Source organism: Strigops habroptila, chromosome 4, assembly GCF_004027225.2.
Source record: "Strigops habroptila isolate Jane chromosome 4, bStrHab1.2.pri, whole genome shotgun sequence".
Classification (NCBI taxonomy): domain Eukaryota; kingdom Metazoa; phylum Chordata; class Aves; order Psittaciformes; family Psittacidae; genus Strigops; species Strigops habroptila.
In genome coordinates this window covers 35,768,934-35,784,939 of record NC_046358.1, presented here as the reverse complement: position 1 = coordinate 35,784,939, position 16,006 = coordinate 35,768,934, and the positions used below count along the sequence as shown (strand labels likewise).

The window sequence follows — 16,006 nt, the reverse complement described above, 5'->3', positions numbered from 1 at the left end:
AGTTTTTCTTTTCTTTTCCTTTGTTCTCCTCAAGCATGTTGTTATGGCTAGTAATATAGTCCTAGCCTGGAATTCAAGAAACTCCTTAGCAAGATGGCAGTTGGCACGTGGCACTTCTAGCAGGTGGTGTGCTTGCTGGAGCCACTTAATACAATTTCCTAGCTGGCTAAATATTAAGAGATTTTCAGGAAGCAGCACTGCCTTGTAAGCAGGAGTCCTTGTATGCAGCGTGGTGATAGAGTGATAGCTCTTCTTTTCTCAGGGCTCCAGAGAATCATCGTTTTGCCTGGGAAGGAGAGATGGAGAACAGTGTCTACAACAAGGTGACACAGAGTCCACTGGCACATCCAACCTATCAGCTCAATTTTGCTCTGCAACAACTTCAGGAGCTTAAACTTCAGTCACGACAGCTGTTGGAGCAAAGCCAGGCCCGGCACCAGGTAATTAAGAAAAAAGTCCTGACTGGGATGTAGCAGTGCTGACTTAGATGTGCAGAGCCACAGTCTTAGATGTGCAGAAGCAGCCCAGACCCAGTGCATATGGCACAGCTTTTGTGAAGAAGTAGCTCTTTGAGCGGGTTGCAGTAAAACTAGTATTATCTGCACTGATTTTGATAACATTTTTATGCTTTAATTCCCAGTGGCTTCTTCCACTGCATTGGCATCCTCCTTCATTTGGCTACTGACATGCTGCTTACTTTTCTGCACCAGTTCGGGGCATCCCCTTATAGTCCCTCAGCCTTAGAACTGTAGTCTCCATAGTTCTTTGTCACTTAATCTCATCACTGATGATATGTTCCTACTTTGACCTAAGTTCTTTTGGGATGTGCTTAAGGCTGGGTAACTGTTGTGCTTCTGTATAGGGTCTTGAAATTGTGTTAGCAACTGTGTCCTGTGCCAAACAGACCCCGTCAAGGCTTCATCTTGATTAAATTCTCCTCTTCCTGAATGTCTTCTCATATGATTTGATTCAGTTATCAAAACAGCAGGTATCAAAGGAGGAGTATGCTAAGGGGACTCAAAAAATATTTAGAAGAATCTTCATTCTATTTAAGAATTGTATTAATTTCTTTTAAGAACCTTCACTGTGCAGGAGGCATAGCCATTAACCCTGATGCCATTTGCAAGTTTTCTCTGCAACCCTGAAAATCTTCTTCGGGCCTCCTACACGTTTTGTTATTACTACATTTAACATCTTTCGCTTCTTTGCATGGAACTGTCTGAAGGATACATGACTCCTTTGTTATAATTGCAAGGATAAAAGATGGGCTAAATGTCCAAGAAGTGGAGGAAATATGAAAAAGGGTTTGTATTATTCATGTTCTGAATGACACCTAGATGCTAAGAGTGGACCACTGTGTTTCGAACAGCATTTCCATCCTGTCTAGGGAAGTTTCCAAGGTTACTATGAGATCATTGATGCAATTGTTACCTTTCTTTGTTGTTATGGAGAGAGATGTGTGTTCTTTCTTCTGAGTGATGTCCAAAAGGCTTCCCTGCTAAAGGAAAGGAAGTCTTTGAGTGAACAAACCTTCACTCAAAAAAGGTTGGTCTCCATTAGGAAGGAGCTATTTGCTGGGCAGTCTGGCAGGGCTGGACTCCAACAAAACCAGAACAGAGCTAACATGTGGAGGTCTGAACACCCACTCTCGCTCCTGTGAAGAAAAATGAGTCACTACTCAGGGTCCTTGAGGATAGGTTATAGGCAGATTGCCCTCATACTTTTCTGGGAGCGTCTTGGAAGAGGCCCTTCTGCATTTACTCTTTGCACTCCTTTCAAGCCCTCACTTAGCCATGCAGATTCCATCCCCAAATTCCCTCACCTATAGTCATCTTGCCCCCCCTCTGAGCAGAAGGTCTTCCTTTCATCTCCATCCAGGGGGCTCTGGGTGGGCAGCTGTGGCTGCTCATGAGTTCAGGAAAGGGCTGTAAGTTGGCTTGTGGCTGTGAGGAGGCTGGAGCTGGCCATGGGGCCTGGCTGAGCCCCCTTCTAATTGCTGACATTGAGCTGATGTTATTCTTGGCCTGGGGCAGAGCCATTACTCAGGAGTTTCTGTTAAAATGATTCTTTGTTAAACCTCCTCTCACCCCCACAACATCCCTCTCCTTTCTCTCCCTCCCTTCTGCTTCTGAGCCAAGCAGTTTGGAGTTGCAGTATTGAGGCCATTGCCGCAGGGCTCAGACTGCACTGAAGTTGCCATTAATGAAGAAAGGTATTTGCTGAACATGGGTAGTTTCAGACTTTTTGAAGTGAAAAAATTCTTAATGAAATGATTGTCCCTTGGACACTTCTTCTCTCAGCCAGACCTCCCCTTCCAGTCACAGTTGCACCGATCCTCTTGATGCCTCTTCCAGTCACTGCACTGCCCTCATCTTTATCTGTCTGTCCCCTGCTCTCTCTCTAGTTTTCTGTCACTGACCTCTTCCTCCTGCTAGTTAGCTTCTCAGATGTCAGTCCTTTGACTTGGCCTTCCCAAGAACTGCTTTTCTGTTGCTGCTGCTTACACACTTCCTGCCCTACATCTCCTTCCCACTCACACTGCTTTGACTTCTGCCCCACCTTTTCCTGCTGGTCATCATTTGTCCTCTTTTTTAGCTACAGCTGATGTAGTTTATCCTGGCCTGCATGACTTTACCACATTTCCTAGTCAGTGTCACCTAAGCCACCTATCTCCTGTTGCCTGCTCTTTCCCTTCTGTTCCTTGCCATGTATTGAGATGTACTCCATCCTTTGTTGTCTTGCCTGCTACATTCAAGTTCCTCAGCCTCCTCTCAACAGAAGAAATATATCCCCCAAATCAGAAAGCCTATCACTTGAAAGAGTGTCATGATCTCTCTACCTTGAGTAATGCATGCAGGATATCTCCAAGCCTCTTCCATCTGACTTTTCAAGTTCTCGTTATGGTTGGAAGGCAGGCTAGCCATTTGTCAGTAGCTGAAGTGCATTTATTATGCATATATTATTACGCATTATATACTCAAGAGACACCTTGAGTATAACATGACCATACAACATGACTACATGCCAGTCTTCCCTTCTGTCTGTGACAAATGTATGAGTCATATGCATATGGATAGCATGTGAACAGATTACAGAAGCACCATGATTAATAACACAGGCAAATGCTTCTGCCTGTACATTAACCAGTTCAGTATGTTGGAGATGATATGGATGTGTTGGAAAGCATGGAAGTTACTAGACAAGTATTTGTGTAATAGGAGTGCCTCCATTGCCATGCAGTGGATGTATTTTATCATGGAGGCTTACTGTGTGCTTCTTTGTGGCAGCACCCATCTTAGTTGAGCACTTTCCAGGCACTGAAGAATGATGATTTCTCCTCCAGGCATTTAACAATTTGCAGAGTAGCAAATACTGTGTAGGTGGAGGAAGAGGAATAATAACCAAAAATTTTCATTCATTGTATGTGAAAGTTAGTTTATGCAGTGTAGTGTGGTGGAAATAGATCTTAGATGCCAGAATAGGTACTTTATTCCCTGGACAAAAAGGAAAACACCAAACTGACTGGATGAGAACCTAACAAACAAATGGATACAGTGATAGGGCCCAAGAACACAGATAATACAGAACCTGAGAAAAGAGAAAAAAGTAGAAAGGGGCAGAGTTTGAAAGTGGAGACAAGAAGCTTTTGTTGATCTGCTATCAACAAAATCAAGGAACAAGAATTACAAAATCAAACCAAAAGACAAGAAAAACAGGCTTATAGCAATATTTTAATGTTTAAAAGAGACTTCATGTGACACATTATGACCTAGATGTTAGTATCACTGCTGCAGTTGGCAAGGCAGCTAATATACCATCATTGTTTATTCTCTAATTGTTTCCTGTACTGGAAAGATGCCATTAGCTGTTAGGGAGGTCCCTCCTTTTCTGTGTGGCTATGTTCTGTCTGCTTAGCTTAGCATGTACTGGGTTTAGAATTTTATGCCAAACATTTCACATGGGAAAAAAGCTAAATTAAAACAAGGAAAGTACAGTCATATAGCGGAATGATCCCCATCAGTCCTGCTTATATCAAAAAAGCTTATGTTAAACCATACATACATCATGTTAATGAGTTGCGTGGTCAGTTATAATCAAATGTCCAATCAGAATTTTAAGTAGATTTTATGCTAGAAAACATTGGGCTAAGTTAATCTTAAATAATTCTCTCAATCATTTAAAAATGGTATGTTATCTGAAATATTCCTCATTTTATGAAGTTCAGCAAAATTGTGTTCTTTTAGTGTATGTGACTCTCTTCTGAATTCCCTGCAGTTTATTTAGAGCTGATTGGGAATGTTGAGTATTCAGGATAATATTCCTAGTATTCCTAGAACTGTATTATTCCTGCCTGAAGACACAGGACCTCTTTGAATGCAGCCTTAAACATCATTAAACTGTTTTCTAAACTATTATATATTGGACTGCTGTCAAATTTGTAGTCTCTCTTTCCCTTCAGTCTCTTGTTCATTCTTGTTTTGCAGCTTTCTCCCTCAGATTGTTTTCCCACTAAATGTACCAACTGCCATTTTTCCTATTTGAGTCTTGTGATACTGATGAGTCAAAGTCTCAGTCTAAGTAAAGCAGAACAACTGTTCTGAAAGCAGTAGTCTGTGCTGATTTATACCAGCTGAAATTTTGTCCCCAAGTTTCTGATCCTGTCACTATTATTAGAATTATGGCAACGCCCAGATGTGTTAAGTATCTTTCCAATACAATTATATGGTCCAATCCTTGCCCTAGAGAGGTCCCAGTACCAAAAGAGAGACAAAGGAGAAGGTACCATGTCAACTTGCTATAGTATATTTTAGTCTCATTTTAAAGAATTTACCAAGGAAGACATGCTTCAGGACAGTCTGTGCATATCATGAATTTTTTCCATTTCTTTAAATTTCTTGATGACCCAAGATGCTCTTCTTACTGCAGTTTAGCACTATGGCAGTTAATAGTACATTTTGAGCCTGTTCTTTATTACCTGTTTGAAGTGATATTTGAGCCTGTTCTAAATTTGTGAATTTTCAGGTCAACTGATTATTGCATCCAAACTGATATAACTGAATGCATTAATATGTGTTCAAATCACCAAACAACTTGCATGACTCCCAAGGTCTTCCAAGCCTTTTAATTCTCTGTATTTTTGCAATGTCATCTGAAATACAGTTGTTTTTCTAAAAGTGGTGGGGTTTATTTTGTTTGGTTTGGGGTTTTTTTTGTTTTTTAAAAACTTAAATCCTCATCATTGTTTATTGCTTATAAACATTTCAGTTTCCAGTGCTTGTGATTTGGAACTAGCTGCACAGATCTTTATGCAATACACGTGTGTGCATCTGTCTGTCAGTTCTCATACATTGGTGAGTCTCTCATTGTTTTCAGACTTGGTGATCCAATTTAAACTGAATGAGTATGAAATGGAAATCTCAAGGCTATGTTTCATATAAACTTTATGAAAATAACAAGCCATATATCTGGAAAGGGGATTCAACTGCTGTTCCGATTAAGGCAAAGGCTGCAGCTTGAGGCCACTCCTAATTAGACAGCAGAATATAGATGCGAGAATGCCCCAAACCCATGGAAGGAGGCATAATTTGGGGCATGCTTTATATTAGATACTGTAAGATTCAGCCCCGAGACAGATTCACAGGAAATGAGCTTCATTACCTCCTCTGGTCACAGAATGAACATGTTTTTGCTTGCAACATTTGTTCCATTACTGTGCTGGGGATGGGTGTTAGATACAGGGATGGTAAGTGCCAGGAACATTCTTTCTGGTTTGTGAAGATCATTAATATATCTGCAGTTCTTCAAAGTACTACCCTGCTTTTAATCATGAGCAGCCCGAGCTTAGCTGCTGCTAATGAGGCAAATATGAGCTTGGGAGTCAGGATCTTCTCTGAGCTCTCAACCTAGCTTTTCATATTGCTTCAGTCTGTGGCTTAGGGGAAATCACTTTCTCTGTCAGTGCTAACTAACATTCATCATGTTCAAGACAGGGTTAATGCTGTCCTACCTCCCCAGAAAATTATGCGGGAGAATTAGTTCACTAATGCTGTACGTGATTTTTAACTAAAAAGCCTCATGGTGTTCTAATTACTTTTCAGGTCTGTAGCCCTAAGAACTTGTTGGGGAAGCAAATGTCTTCTCAACACAAAGTTAGATCTGCCAGCCTGGGAAGCGTGGTTCCAAGTGCTTTACTTGCAGCAGCAATAGATGTAGGGTGCTACCTGCTTCAGGACTGCCTCAGGGTTTGTTTAGGCTTCTGCTCTACATAGACCCTTCAGAATCCTAAGTGATGAGGTCTGTCTCCTTTTTGAATATGCTGAAATATCTTCCCAACCCTTTCTTTGTGTGGTCAGGCTCTGCTTTCTCCAGCTGCCCTCTTTATTTGCACAGTAGCTTCTCCTGGTTTCCTGTCCTGTCCCCATGGAGTTCACAGCAGGGCAGTACACTTTGTAGCTGAATCCAGAAGCTATGGTCTGTGTCAGCTTCCAGTCTCCCTATCCTTGCCTGGAAAGCAGCCAGAATCTCAGAACAGCATGGAGACAAAGGCCTTTTTGGAAGTCCGTTGCCCCCAAGAAAAACATCCGTGACCTTTCTTTAGGTAGGTCTCAGCCCAGCTTTTGCTGATCACTTTGTTAGAGCATCCATGCTTGCTGTTTCTTTAGAGTCATGGACCTCCTTGTCATTGCATGTTAACACAGGGAAGGGGTTAAGATTGTATGCTTTGTGGACTCTGGGATCTTAGTGATTTTAATAACAAGAAAAAGAACTTACAGGAAATAGCATAATATCAAACAGAGCACGATGAAATGTCACCCCTGAGAAAGAAAGAGCTGCAGTGACTTGAGGGTATCCGTCCCAACCCCGTGATGTGTCAGACTCTAAGATGCAAGAGACTAAACCAAGTTCCATTTTAATTTGTTTTGATGGGGAGAGGTGGGGTGTTACTGCTATTTTCCAGACTTATGCACTTGTACTAGCTACTTACTGAAAATCTGAAAGCTCTGATCAAGGTAGAGCTTCAGGGAAGGGAGAGGTTAAGAAGGATTGGGTGCCCAAGGGCATCTTGTCAGTGAGCTCTAGTTAGGAAACAGGCCTGTTTGGCTCCTGCACTTCCTTTTCTCCCTAGAGCTCTGCCTGTCAGAAACGCCTTCCCACACACCGCTGCCCTGCCATTTGCCAGAGAATTGCGGGGGAGAGGGGCTTTTCCTGTCTGTGTGCTGGGTCTCAGCCAGCCCTCAGACTGTGGTTTTCTCTGGAGCCTGGAGCCCACTCGCTGTGGCTTTGAGTGTTTTTCACCAGAGAAGAAACTGAGGACAAATGCAGTAAAGGGCACTGCTCCCAAGGTCATACTGAGGTGACTGGTGAGCGCTCAGCTGTTCCCCTCATTTCCTATCACTGACCTCTAGCTGCCAGACTGCATGGTTGTGGTATTGCCTCTTTGCCCTGGGAATCGGACTCACTTCAAGGAAAGACAAGACAGAACTCCCAGCAGGTTGCTCCTTTCTGAAGAGTTGAGCAGTTTGCAGAGCTCCTGTGGGAACCATTTCCCGCTCACTTCTTTGCCAGTCCACTGCTCAGTTCTCCAGTGTCTCAACATGTGGATTCTTTTGTTCCTGGTGACAAGTCTCCAAGATACTTACTCTCCCATCTGCTATAGGAACAGAAATATTTTCTGTTCCCTGGTATTACTGGGTATTTCCTTTGTGTCAGCTGCTGACCTAAAGTCCCTTTTTCAGAGAAGGTACCCTAGAGCCTTTCCATTATTCCAAGCACCTACAGGGTTAGCCTGAACAACTGGCATTGTATCATCTTCCCCATAACCTTCTTCTTTTCCTTCCTTGAACTGTGTCTCAATCCCGCTTCCCACACAAAGAATCATTTAGCAAGATAAATGCAGAAAGTTAGTCAAAGCAAGAAAAGCTTTACTTCTTTGAGGATGGAGCCCACTGCAAGACTAGATTGAGGATAGGATCTCCTGGGTTTTTTAATCCAGAATAGTATCATTCTGTGGCAGTAGTGAGCTTGAATGCTTTCCTAGAAGCTAGTCCCAGCTTCTTAGGGTATAAAATTCAGCTCTAAAAACTGCTTCACTGATTTGACCTCTTAACTCTTCTTTCTATGTGTAGGACTGTCCCTGGAGCCCTGGGTTGCCCTCATAAAAATGTCACCCCCTCTATCAGCTCTCAGCAATATTGAGAGAGGTAATCACCAGTTACTGTGGTATTTTCCTTCTTTTCTTCTTTTTTTTTTTTTTTTACCAGACTCTCTTTGCCAACTACTCGCAATTCAGCACCAGCCATATACATATGCCAGCTGGCTCTGATGCCCACAAGACATCAAGTGCCACTTCTAGTATCCAGAAAACACCCAGTTTGCACAAAGTGATGCCATCCCAGAATACGCCTTCTCAGCTGGTTCCAAAGCTGGTTCCAAAGCCTCCAGCAAACCACAGGCAGGCAGTGGTCAGAAAGGCTGCAGCCCAGAGGATTTCCAAGTAAGTTTTATCTCTTCCCATTTGCAGCAGCAAGCTGGCACTGGTTCCTCTGAGAAGGAATATCAGAGAAGAACCTGTCTACATCTGACTCTGACATAGATCTTTTGGGCTGCGCTGTCCAAGATAAATCTCAGAATAACCTGAGCTGTGTGCACTGAAATAGGTGTGCGCTATGTTGCAGTTTCATGTTTCACAGTGGTAAGGTAGGTAAGACTGTAACATCATACAAACATAAGGACATAGGAACTACCAGACTGAATCAGAGAAGTACCTGATCCAAGGTGGGATTCAGTTACCTAAATACATATTTTGGATGCTCAGGACTATTCCACCTGACCTCCAGCTGCTGCTCCAGGTGAGCACAAGTCTTCTGTAGATCTTGTGTTTTATCTGCCAGTCCCATGCAGATGTCTCACATGATTTGAGAGTACCAAATATGGTACTAGACATCTATGTTTAGGCACTTGAGTCACTCCCTCCATGTTTAATTTTTTATGGGGGCTAGAATCAGATGGCTCAGAAGAGGCTGCAAAAATAAAACAACACACAAGGATTGACTTATGCCTTCAAGCACAAGTGTCGTATTTCAATTGAAGTGTTTATATTGTGCCTAATGCAATGATAGCTTTCCTCATTATCTGTAGAAATTCTGCTTTTAACTTTGACTAAGCTTTTAGTTATATAGTGCTTGCCATTCTAAGGTAGATGGATTTGGCATGTGTTATATTTAAAAAAACCCAACCCACTACGAAATGTTGCTTACTGATTGTAAGTTTCCTTCCTTTCTGTTTCTTGGTGTATCTTCTCTTTGTGCATTATGAGAGAATGTGAACAAGACTTCTGGGTTTTCTTCTTATCCCTTACTTTTCTTGGTACCTTCCTCAACAATTACCTCCTCTTAAATGACAGAACTGCTTTAGACTAAATCCTTCATCAGGTTTTTCCTCATATATCCTCAAACTTGTTTCATCCCTGAGTACTGAAGAGTAAAAACTGAATTCATAACTTCCTTCCTTGTACTTAACCTACAGCCAGAAAAGTTATAAAGCTTTCAGAGCAGGTTCCTGTGAGATTTCCTGATTCTGTACTCCCTTCCTCTCTAAAAAGAGAAGTTTTAGTAAAAGATTGCTGATAGAAGACACCTCATGAAGATGCTAGGGCACTGTCAGCATGTGTGGATCAAATCTGGAACTGCAAGTGTATTTAAGGAGCCTGGACAGAACTACTTTGGGGAAGCTTGTGTGTTTCCTGCCTGTGCTCTTGCTATCTTTAAGAGATAGCACACCAAATTAATCCCCAAAAACTATTTAAAAAGAAAAGAAGATGCTAGCAGACTTTGTCAACTCAGCAAACACAGGTGTGAGCATCAGATCTGGCAGGTATATGTGTGGGGGGTTTGCTATCTGATCTCTTTTATGTTGGGCAGCTCATGTTAGTACAGGTGACAGGCTATGTCAGTGGGTTTCTCTGCTGGGCAGCAGAGATGTGTATTTGAAGATGCCGGTGTGCTGTGCTCACTTCTTGGCAGAGGAAATGTTTATCCTTGTGAGATGGAATTGCAGCTCCTTGGACAGACTTTACTTTGCTGCATTTTTGTGGTTTCTGCTCTGTGACAGGCAGGAGTGTGGGAAAACCGGAAAAAGTTCAGCACCAAAAATGCACAGAAGGGGGAAAAAAAGCAAAAGATTCCTTTAGAATTTCAGAAAACTAATCCAAGTATTGAAGGCTGCAAGGAGCCGCTCCGGAAATACTTTCCAAGTTGCCTTTCAGTCTCCAGTGCAGGACTCCAAACCCATTCTTGCCATTCATGGGATCTTACAGTAACATTTTTTCGCTTACATGGAAAACAGCAGTGCCCAGCTATATTTCCAGCATTCTGAGAGCTAATCATAACGTTTAAAAACTGCTATGTCTCAGTCTAATTTAATCCATTCATTGTTGTCAGGAAAAGACCAGAGATGCATTGACAGAGGAGAGTGAATGGAGAGAAGCCTCTGTGTCAAAGGAATACAGATTAAAGAAAAAGATGTCTTGCATGTGCCAGCCTGTTCTTTACAGTTCCTGGTTATTCTGTATGAAGTATTCTCAGGCACTGTGTGTAGCCTCCTTTCAAAAACCTCTAGTGGTTTTTGAATTAATTTTTATTTAAGAATCCAGACAGCCTTATTATCAGAAAGTCTACCCTGATGTGTGATCTGCTTTTTTCCTTTGTTTCATCCTGTTGTACCTTGTTCCTCCTTCCTGAACCACCCTAAACACTTTCCCTTGCAAATACTTTCCATCTTCTGAATATCCTTCTACTTCTTGGAGTATCTTAACATTGCTTAGACTTGTTGAGGTTTTGTTAACCTCAGATAGTAGTTCCACCTGCCTAGTCCTTAATTGTCTTGAATTTACTGTATTTTATTCAGTTTGTCAGAGTTCTTGCATTGTGGCACCCAAAATTGTCCTTTTCCAGTGTGAGACTACCATATCTTTACGTTATGACAGTGGCAAATATCTCTCTTCATAACATCTAATCTAATTTTGGCTTTTTGGCTGCTTCATTTCTCTGTCAGGTCATTTTTGATTTGCTGCCCACTCTCACCCCCTAATACTTGTTGGCTGTTTTCCTGATCTCTTTCCTTGAAGATCTCAGTACTATGTATTATTTGCACAAGACTCACTGAAACTAATCCCATTCTGTTGTAAAAAACTCTTGTGTCTCTCTCCCCTCTCCCCTCTCCCCCCTCCCGCCATATTTCAGTAGGCCAGACTTTATTTCTCTGTCTGCTCTTGCACTGCCTTGCTTTTATTTAACATCTTAATAAAGATCATCTTTTTAAAGTTGTTTGTAGAACTTCTCCAGAGACTGGACTGTGAAGACAAGCTAAGATCAAGTTTGTCTCTTTGACCTATCCCTTTCTTGCATGTGTTGTCAACTCTCCGCCAGCCAGCACACGTGGCTTCCAGAGGAGGAAGAAAAGAATAAGTAGAAAACTCAACTACAAACAGAAATGGGATGCTAAAGATGAACATTACTAATTCAAAAACTATCTACTAACTTGGACATTTCCCTGGTTAAAACATAAAGCAAAAAAGTAATGGAACAGCCAGACAATTCACTCTAGTCTTTCCAGTTCCTGGCCTCTCTTGTTTTCTCAGTCTCTCAACTTGTAAAAGGTGGTAGGTTGACTTTATAATGGATTGTGTCCAAAGCAGGCTCCTTGTTTAAGCTAACAGAGTGGAAAACTGAGGCCCATATTAAGGTGTGGAAAAAGACTAATTGGGAGAAATGGTTTAATATATTGCTCAGCATTGAAATGTAGCCCCATAAAATGGTCTCATGGGGCTCCATAGTTTTGATTAAATGTGCTCATATCACAAGCAGAAAGATAGTTTTTGAACAGCTAACACAACAAGCTCTTCTTTCTTTCCAAGAGTCAGACTAGGTCCTTTCCACTGCTCATGTTGTCACTGCAATAGGCAGGTCCATGAACCATGATGAGACCTGCTGAGAGCAACATTTTGAGACAGAGATCACAGATACAGTATTCGTAAGCTGTGGAATGAAGCAGATGTCCCTGGAAGTAGCATTTGGTGTGCTGAAACTTCATGTTACAGATGACAGCATGCAAAGTAGAAAAATGTATTAGCTCAACTGTCAGAACCCAGAGTGAACTGGTACAGGTGGGAGACAGAAAATCTTTCTGCTTTTAGGAATGACTAAGTCGTAATAAATACAAATTTCAGCGCTATCATTCCTAACTGTTAAGAAACCTGCTCTCTAACTACGACAGCATCAAGTAGAGCAAAGTTGAACAGCCTGTGAACAGAATTATCAATCAAAGAAAAGATATCAGGAAAATTCAGCTATGAACATTAGACCACTGCATATAAAGAGAGGAAATGCTAGGTAGAGAAAATGACCATAGTTCCAGATGTTATGAGGGAGACAGAGAGCCTAAGAAGATCACAGTGTTTACCAACGATAGACTGGAACATCACAAACTATTGGGGATATTGATCAACACGGCATAATCTCATGTACTGAACTTCTCTGTAAGTGTCATTTCCAAAAACTCTATGGAGGAAGCCTTTCAAAAGAAATACTTCCTTCAAGTCCCAACATCACAGCACAGAATCTTTCTACCTTGTTCTTTCTTTGTGTATTTCATTTGCATGGTGTCATCAGCAGAAGAGCCAAAGTTCTACTCTATTGTAACTAGTACAGAAATAGGGTAGAGGTGATGCATTTCTCCAGCGTTCAGGAAATCCATCCCATGGCGGGGTGGAGTCCTGACTGCAATTGGATGCGGCAGTAGCCAGCTGTTCTAGGACTGGCTGGCTAAGCCTGGCAAATGTGCCAAAAGTAGAATGATGGCCACAGAGTGAGCCCTATAAAATGCTATGGTCTGCTTTGTATCCTGTCTTGCCTATGTGTACTTACTCATGGGCATGCATGAAGTGTCTTAAGTGGGCTAGGTACATCACACATAGAAACCAAGTGCCCGCTGGAAAGAGGACAGGCAGCAGGACAGCAAGTAACTGTTACTGGAACCCCTTTCACTTATTTGCTACTGCTGTACTGCGACACACTTGTTTTTTTAGCTCCTGAGCATCTGGGTTAATCAGGCTGCCTGACCCTTAGACCTTTTTGGCAGCAAAAGCAGTGCATCTGAGAGACATGCCTTGATTTAACACCCTGACACAGCTGGGCTCACTAGGCCTGCAGCTCTTAGCCCTTGGCTAGCCTCAGATCATACACACAGATACACATGCAGAGATATCCTGTCCAAGAGCAACAAAGAGGAACAAGCCTCCCTGGCTCTGGGTATTCACATCTGTTGCTGTCCTCTTGTCAAACCTGGGGGTTTTGTGATGTCAATTTATTAGTATCAGTTCTGTTCCCCCTGGATCATTAAATGTGTTGATAGCATCCTATAGCAATAGGTTGTTAAAACAAAGGTGTTCAAACTTTAGTTAGTAAAGTATTTCTTTGTCACCTGTGGAACAAGAGCATCCTCCAAATTTATAGTAGGCTGGGCAGCTTAAGACTGGTTTAGTGCATGAATTAAGGAAGTCACTGTCAGTTTCAAGGAGGGGATAACTGTAGAAGTGAGAGAAAAAGGCGATGACAGATATTTAAGTGGAGGGGACAGTGAGGACTGTTTTTGTTGGTATTGAAGAAGAAATGCAGAACATAACAATGGATTGCATTAGAGAAGTGGAAGCAAAACCAATACAGACATTACAAGCAGGAAACTGAGAAAGGCAGTAGGGTTTCAGCCAACCTAAGGAGGAAGAAAGTGGAAAGGGATTAACTCAGTTTAAGCAGTCAGTATGTTCTGGCACTGGAGCTTCCATCTGGACAGCAGAGATGGAAGAGATGTAAGCTTAGCGTGGTGGGAGATCAGTGACTGAGAACCAGGTCTGAGAATGAGCTGTATGGAGGTGCAAGTTGAAACTGCAAGAATCAAGGTGCACTCTGTGTAGGCAGGAAAGAAGAAGGGCAAGTATGTAGAAAGAGATTTTCTAAACATAAATCGCACTTCCAAGCTAAAAGTGTGACTGTTCCCTGTTTGGTTTTTTTTTGTTGTTGTTGTACTTGCTGGCATTCTTGATGACATTTTCAACCACTAGTCTTGCATTTTACCTACAGAGGGTGAGCATTTTACCTACGCAATTTGACTGTCAGTTGTGCTGTGTTAACAAAGTGGACAAGCTAATTATGAGCATGAAATATCTATGTATGAGGCATTAAGATCCATCTGGCTTCTCAGTTCCCAGAAGGACCATGCAGTGTCAGCAGCAAAAGAAACCATAAGTACAGATCCAAAATTCTCTCTGAGACACAATAAATATAGAAACAGGCACCTCATTTGACAATAGCATTTCAAATTGTGACAGACTGAAGTAAGGAGTTATGTTTTGCAAATGTCATATCTGCATCCCCCAGTATGGATTCCAATTTATTTCATTAAAATCCAACTGACATATAAAATATAGGAGTTCCTCACTGGCCTTTTAGCTGCCAGGAGCACCTGGATTACTGGCAGCTTGCTGACTTTGAAATCTGAAAGCAAAAGGTTTCAGACAAAACTATAGAAACTGCACTTGTGTGCCTGGATCTGTTAGTCATCAGGGCATCGCATGGGGATTGGAGAGTACAGTGCTCTTCTGGAGAAGAGCTTGCAGTAACTGTGTAATGCTGTAGACCTGCATGAGTGAAGAAGGACTCTGGCAGAGAGGCAGAATTGTGCACGCAGAAGTCTGGAGTGATCACTGTAGAGTTAGGCAGGGCGGAAGAAAGGTGGGAGGGACGTGGAGGAAAGAACAAACCAGGAATAGATGGATCAATTATATAGATTTTAAGGGCATAATAGATCATTGTAGCTATGTAACTTGACCTTGCCTTGAACCATTTTTTATGTAGGAGGGCATGGTCTCAGTTTGGTAATGAATCTTTATAAGAGTTAAGGGAAGTGCAATTGTACTCCACAGAATATAGATTTACTGTAACTCAAATGCTGAGATTTTGCATAAAGCATCTGCTTGAGGGCTGGCACTAGACTACTGGAGATTAAATGCAATGTCTCAGTTTCCAAGACAAGTGACAAATCTTGCCTAAATGAGCTGTCTCTGCTAAGACAAGATGCAAAGACTTTTGAATGTAGTGTGTTTTGCCAGCGTGTGCGTTTTTGTTCTAAGGTTGCTTAATCATTTTACTTCAAATCACTGGAATAAGGTGACCACAGCATTACTAGCTGAGTTGTACGTCAGTGATCCAGTGCCATTTATTATCTCTTTTATTCTCCAGAATCAGCTTCCAAGGCATGTGGGATAATTAAGTGTTTTACACTGGTGGCTTGAGTGTTCATCTGTCTTGCTCTGCTGTATTGGAGTCAGTTGCTGTCACCGCCTTTTTCATACCATGTTGAGGCACAGCTTTGTAGCTACAATCCCAGTGAGATTATGTAAACTAGGAGAATTCTCAATTTATTTTTTTTTTTTTGTTTGTTTGAGACTTTTATTCTTTCTTCGTGTGTCCCTTATTATCTCTGTCTAATTTGATGCTTTTATCTGTTAGGGTGTCTTCCATTGAAAGGCAGCTGAACCGATTCCAGAACAGTGATGCATCCTGTGAGCCAGGGAGAAATTCCACAGGTGAGTCCCAGTGCTGAAGACCAGTAAAGTGGGGGTGGGTATGCTGGGATGCTTTCAACTTTCTCAAGAACTGGCAGGGAAAAAACTTTCTCAGCAAGAAGAAGAAACACAGCTGCCTACCCTGCATGTAATGGTTCCTAGGTAACAGTCTGGGTTCAGCTGTGCAGGGAATTTGTTCCCCCTGGGATTAAAGAGACTAAATAGAAGGGAGTGAAGGCTGACTTTCGTAGAGCTGGAAGAGTAAGATCCCTAAAAATGTGGCTGGGAAAAAAAACTTGGCTAAAATGGCTCTGCTTTGCTTTAGGCTTTGGCTCAAAGATGTTCTGTTGTTTAAGCCTGGCCTGTAATAAAGGGCCAGGACATTCT

General features: G+C 42.0%; 1 protein-coding gene across 1 annotated transcript in view; it reads left to right on the top strand.

Moving 5' to 3' along the window:
• Positions 1 to 16,006, top strand: part of TTLL5 (tubulin tyrosine ligase like 5) — a 138,901-nt gene that overhangs the window by 105,607 nt on the left and 17,288 nt on the right. Inside the window, exons 32-34 of the mRNA XM_030482434.1 lie at positions 263 to 440; positions 8,262 to 8,494; positions 15,564 to 15,640. Coding sequence (XP_030338294.1) covers positions 263 to 440; positions 8,262 to 8,494; positions 15,564 to 15,640 — 488 coding nt within the window. The remainder of the gene's footprint in view (positions 1 to 262; positions 441 to 8,261; positions 8,495 to 15,563; positions 15,641 to 16,006) is intronic.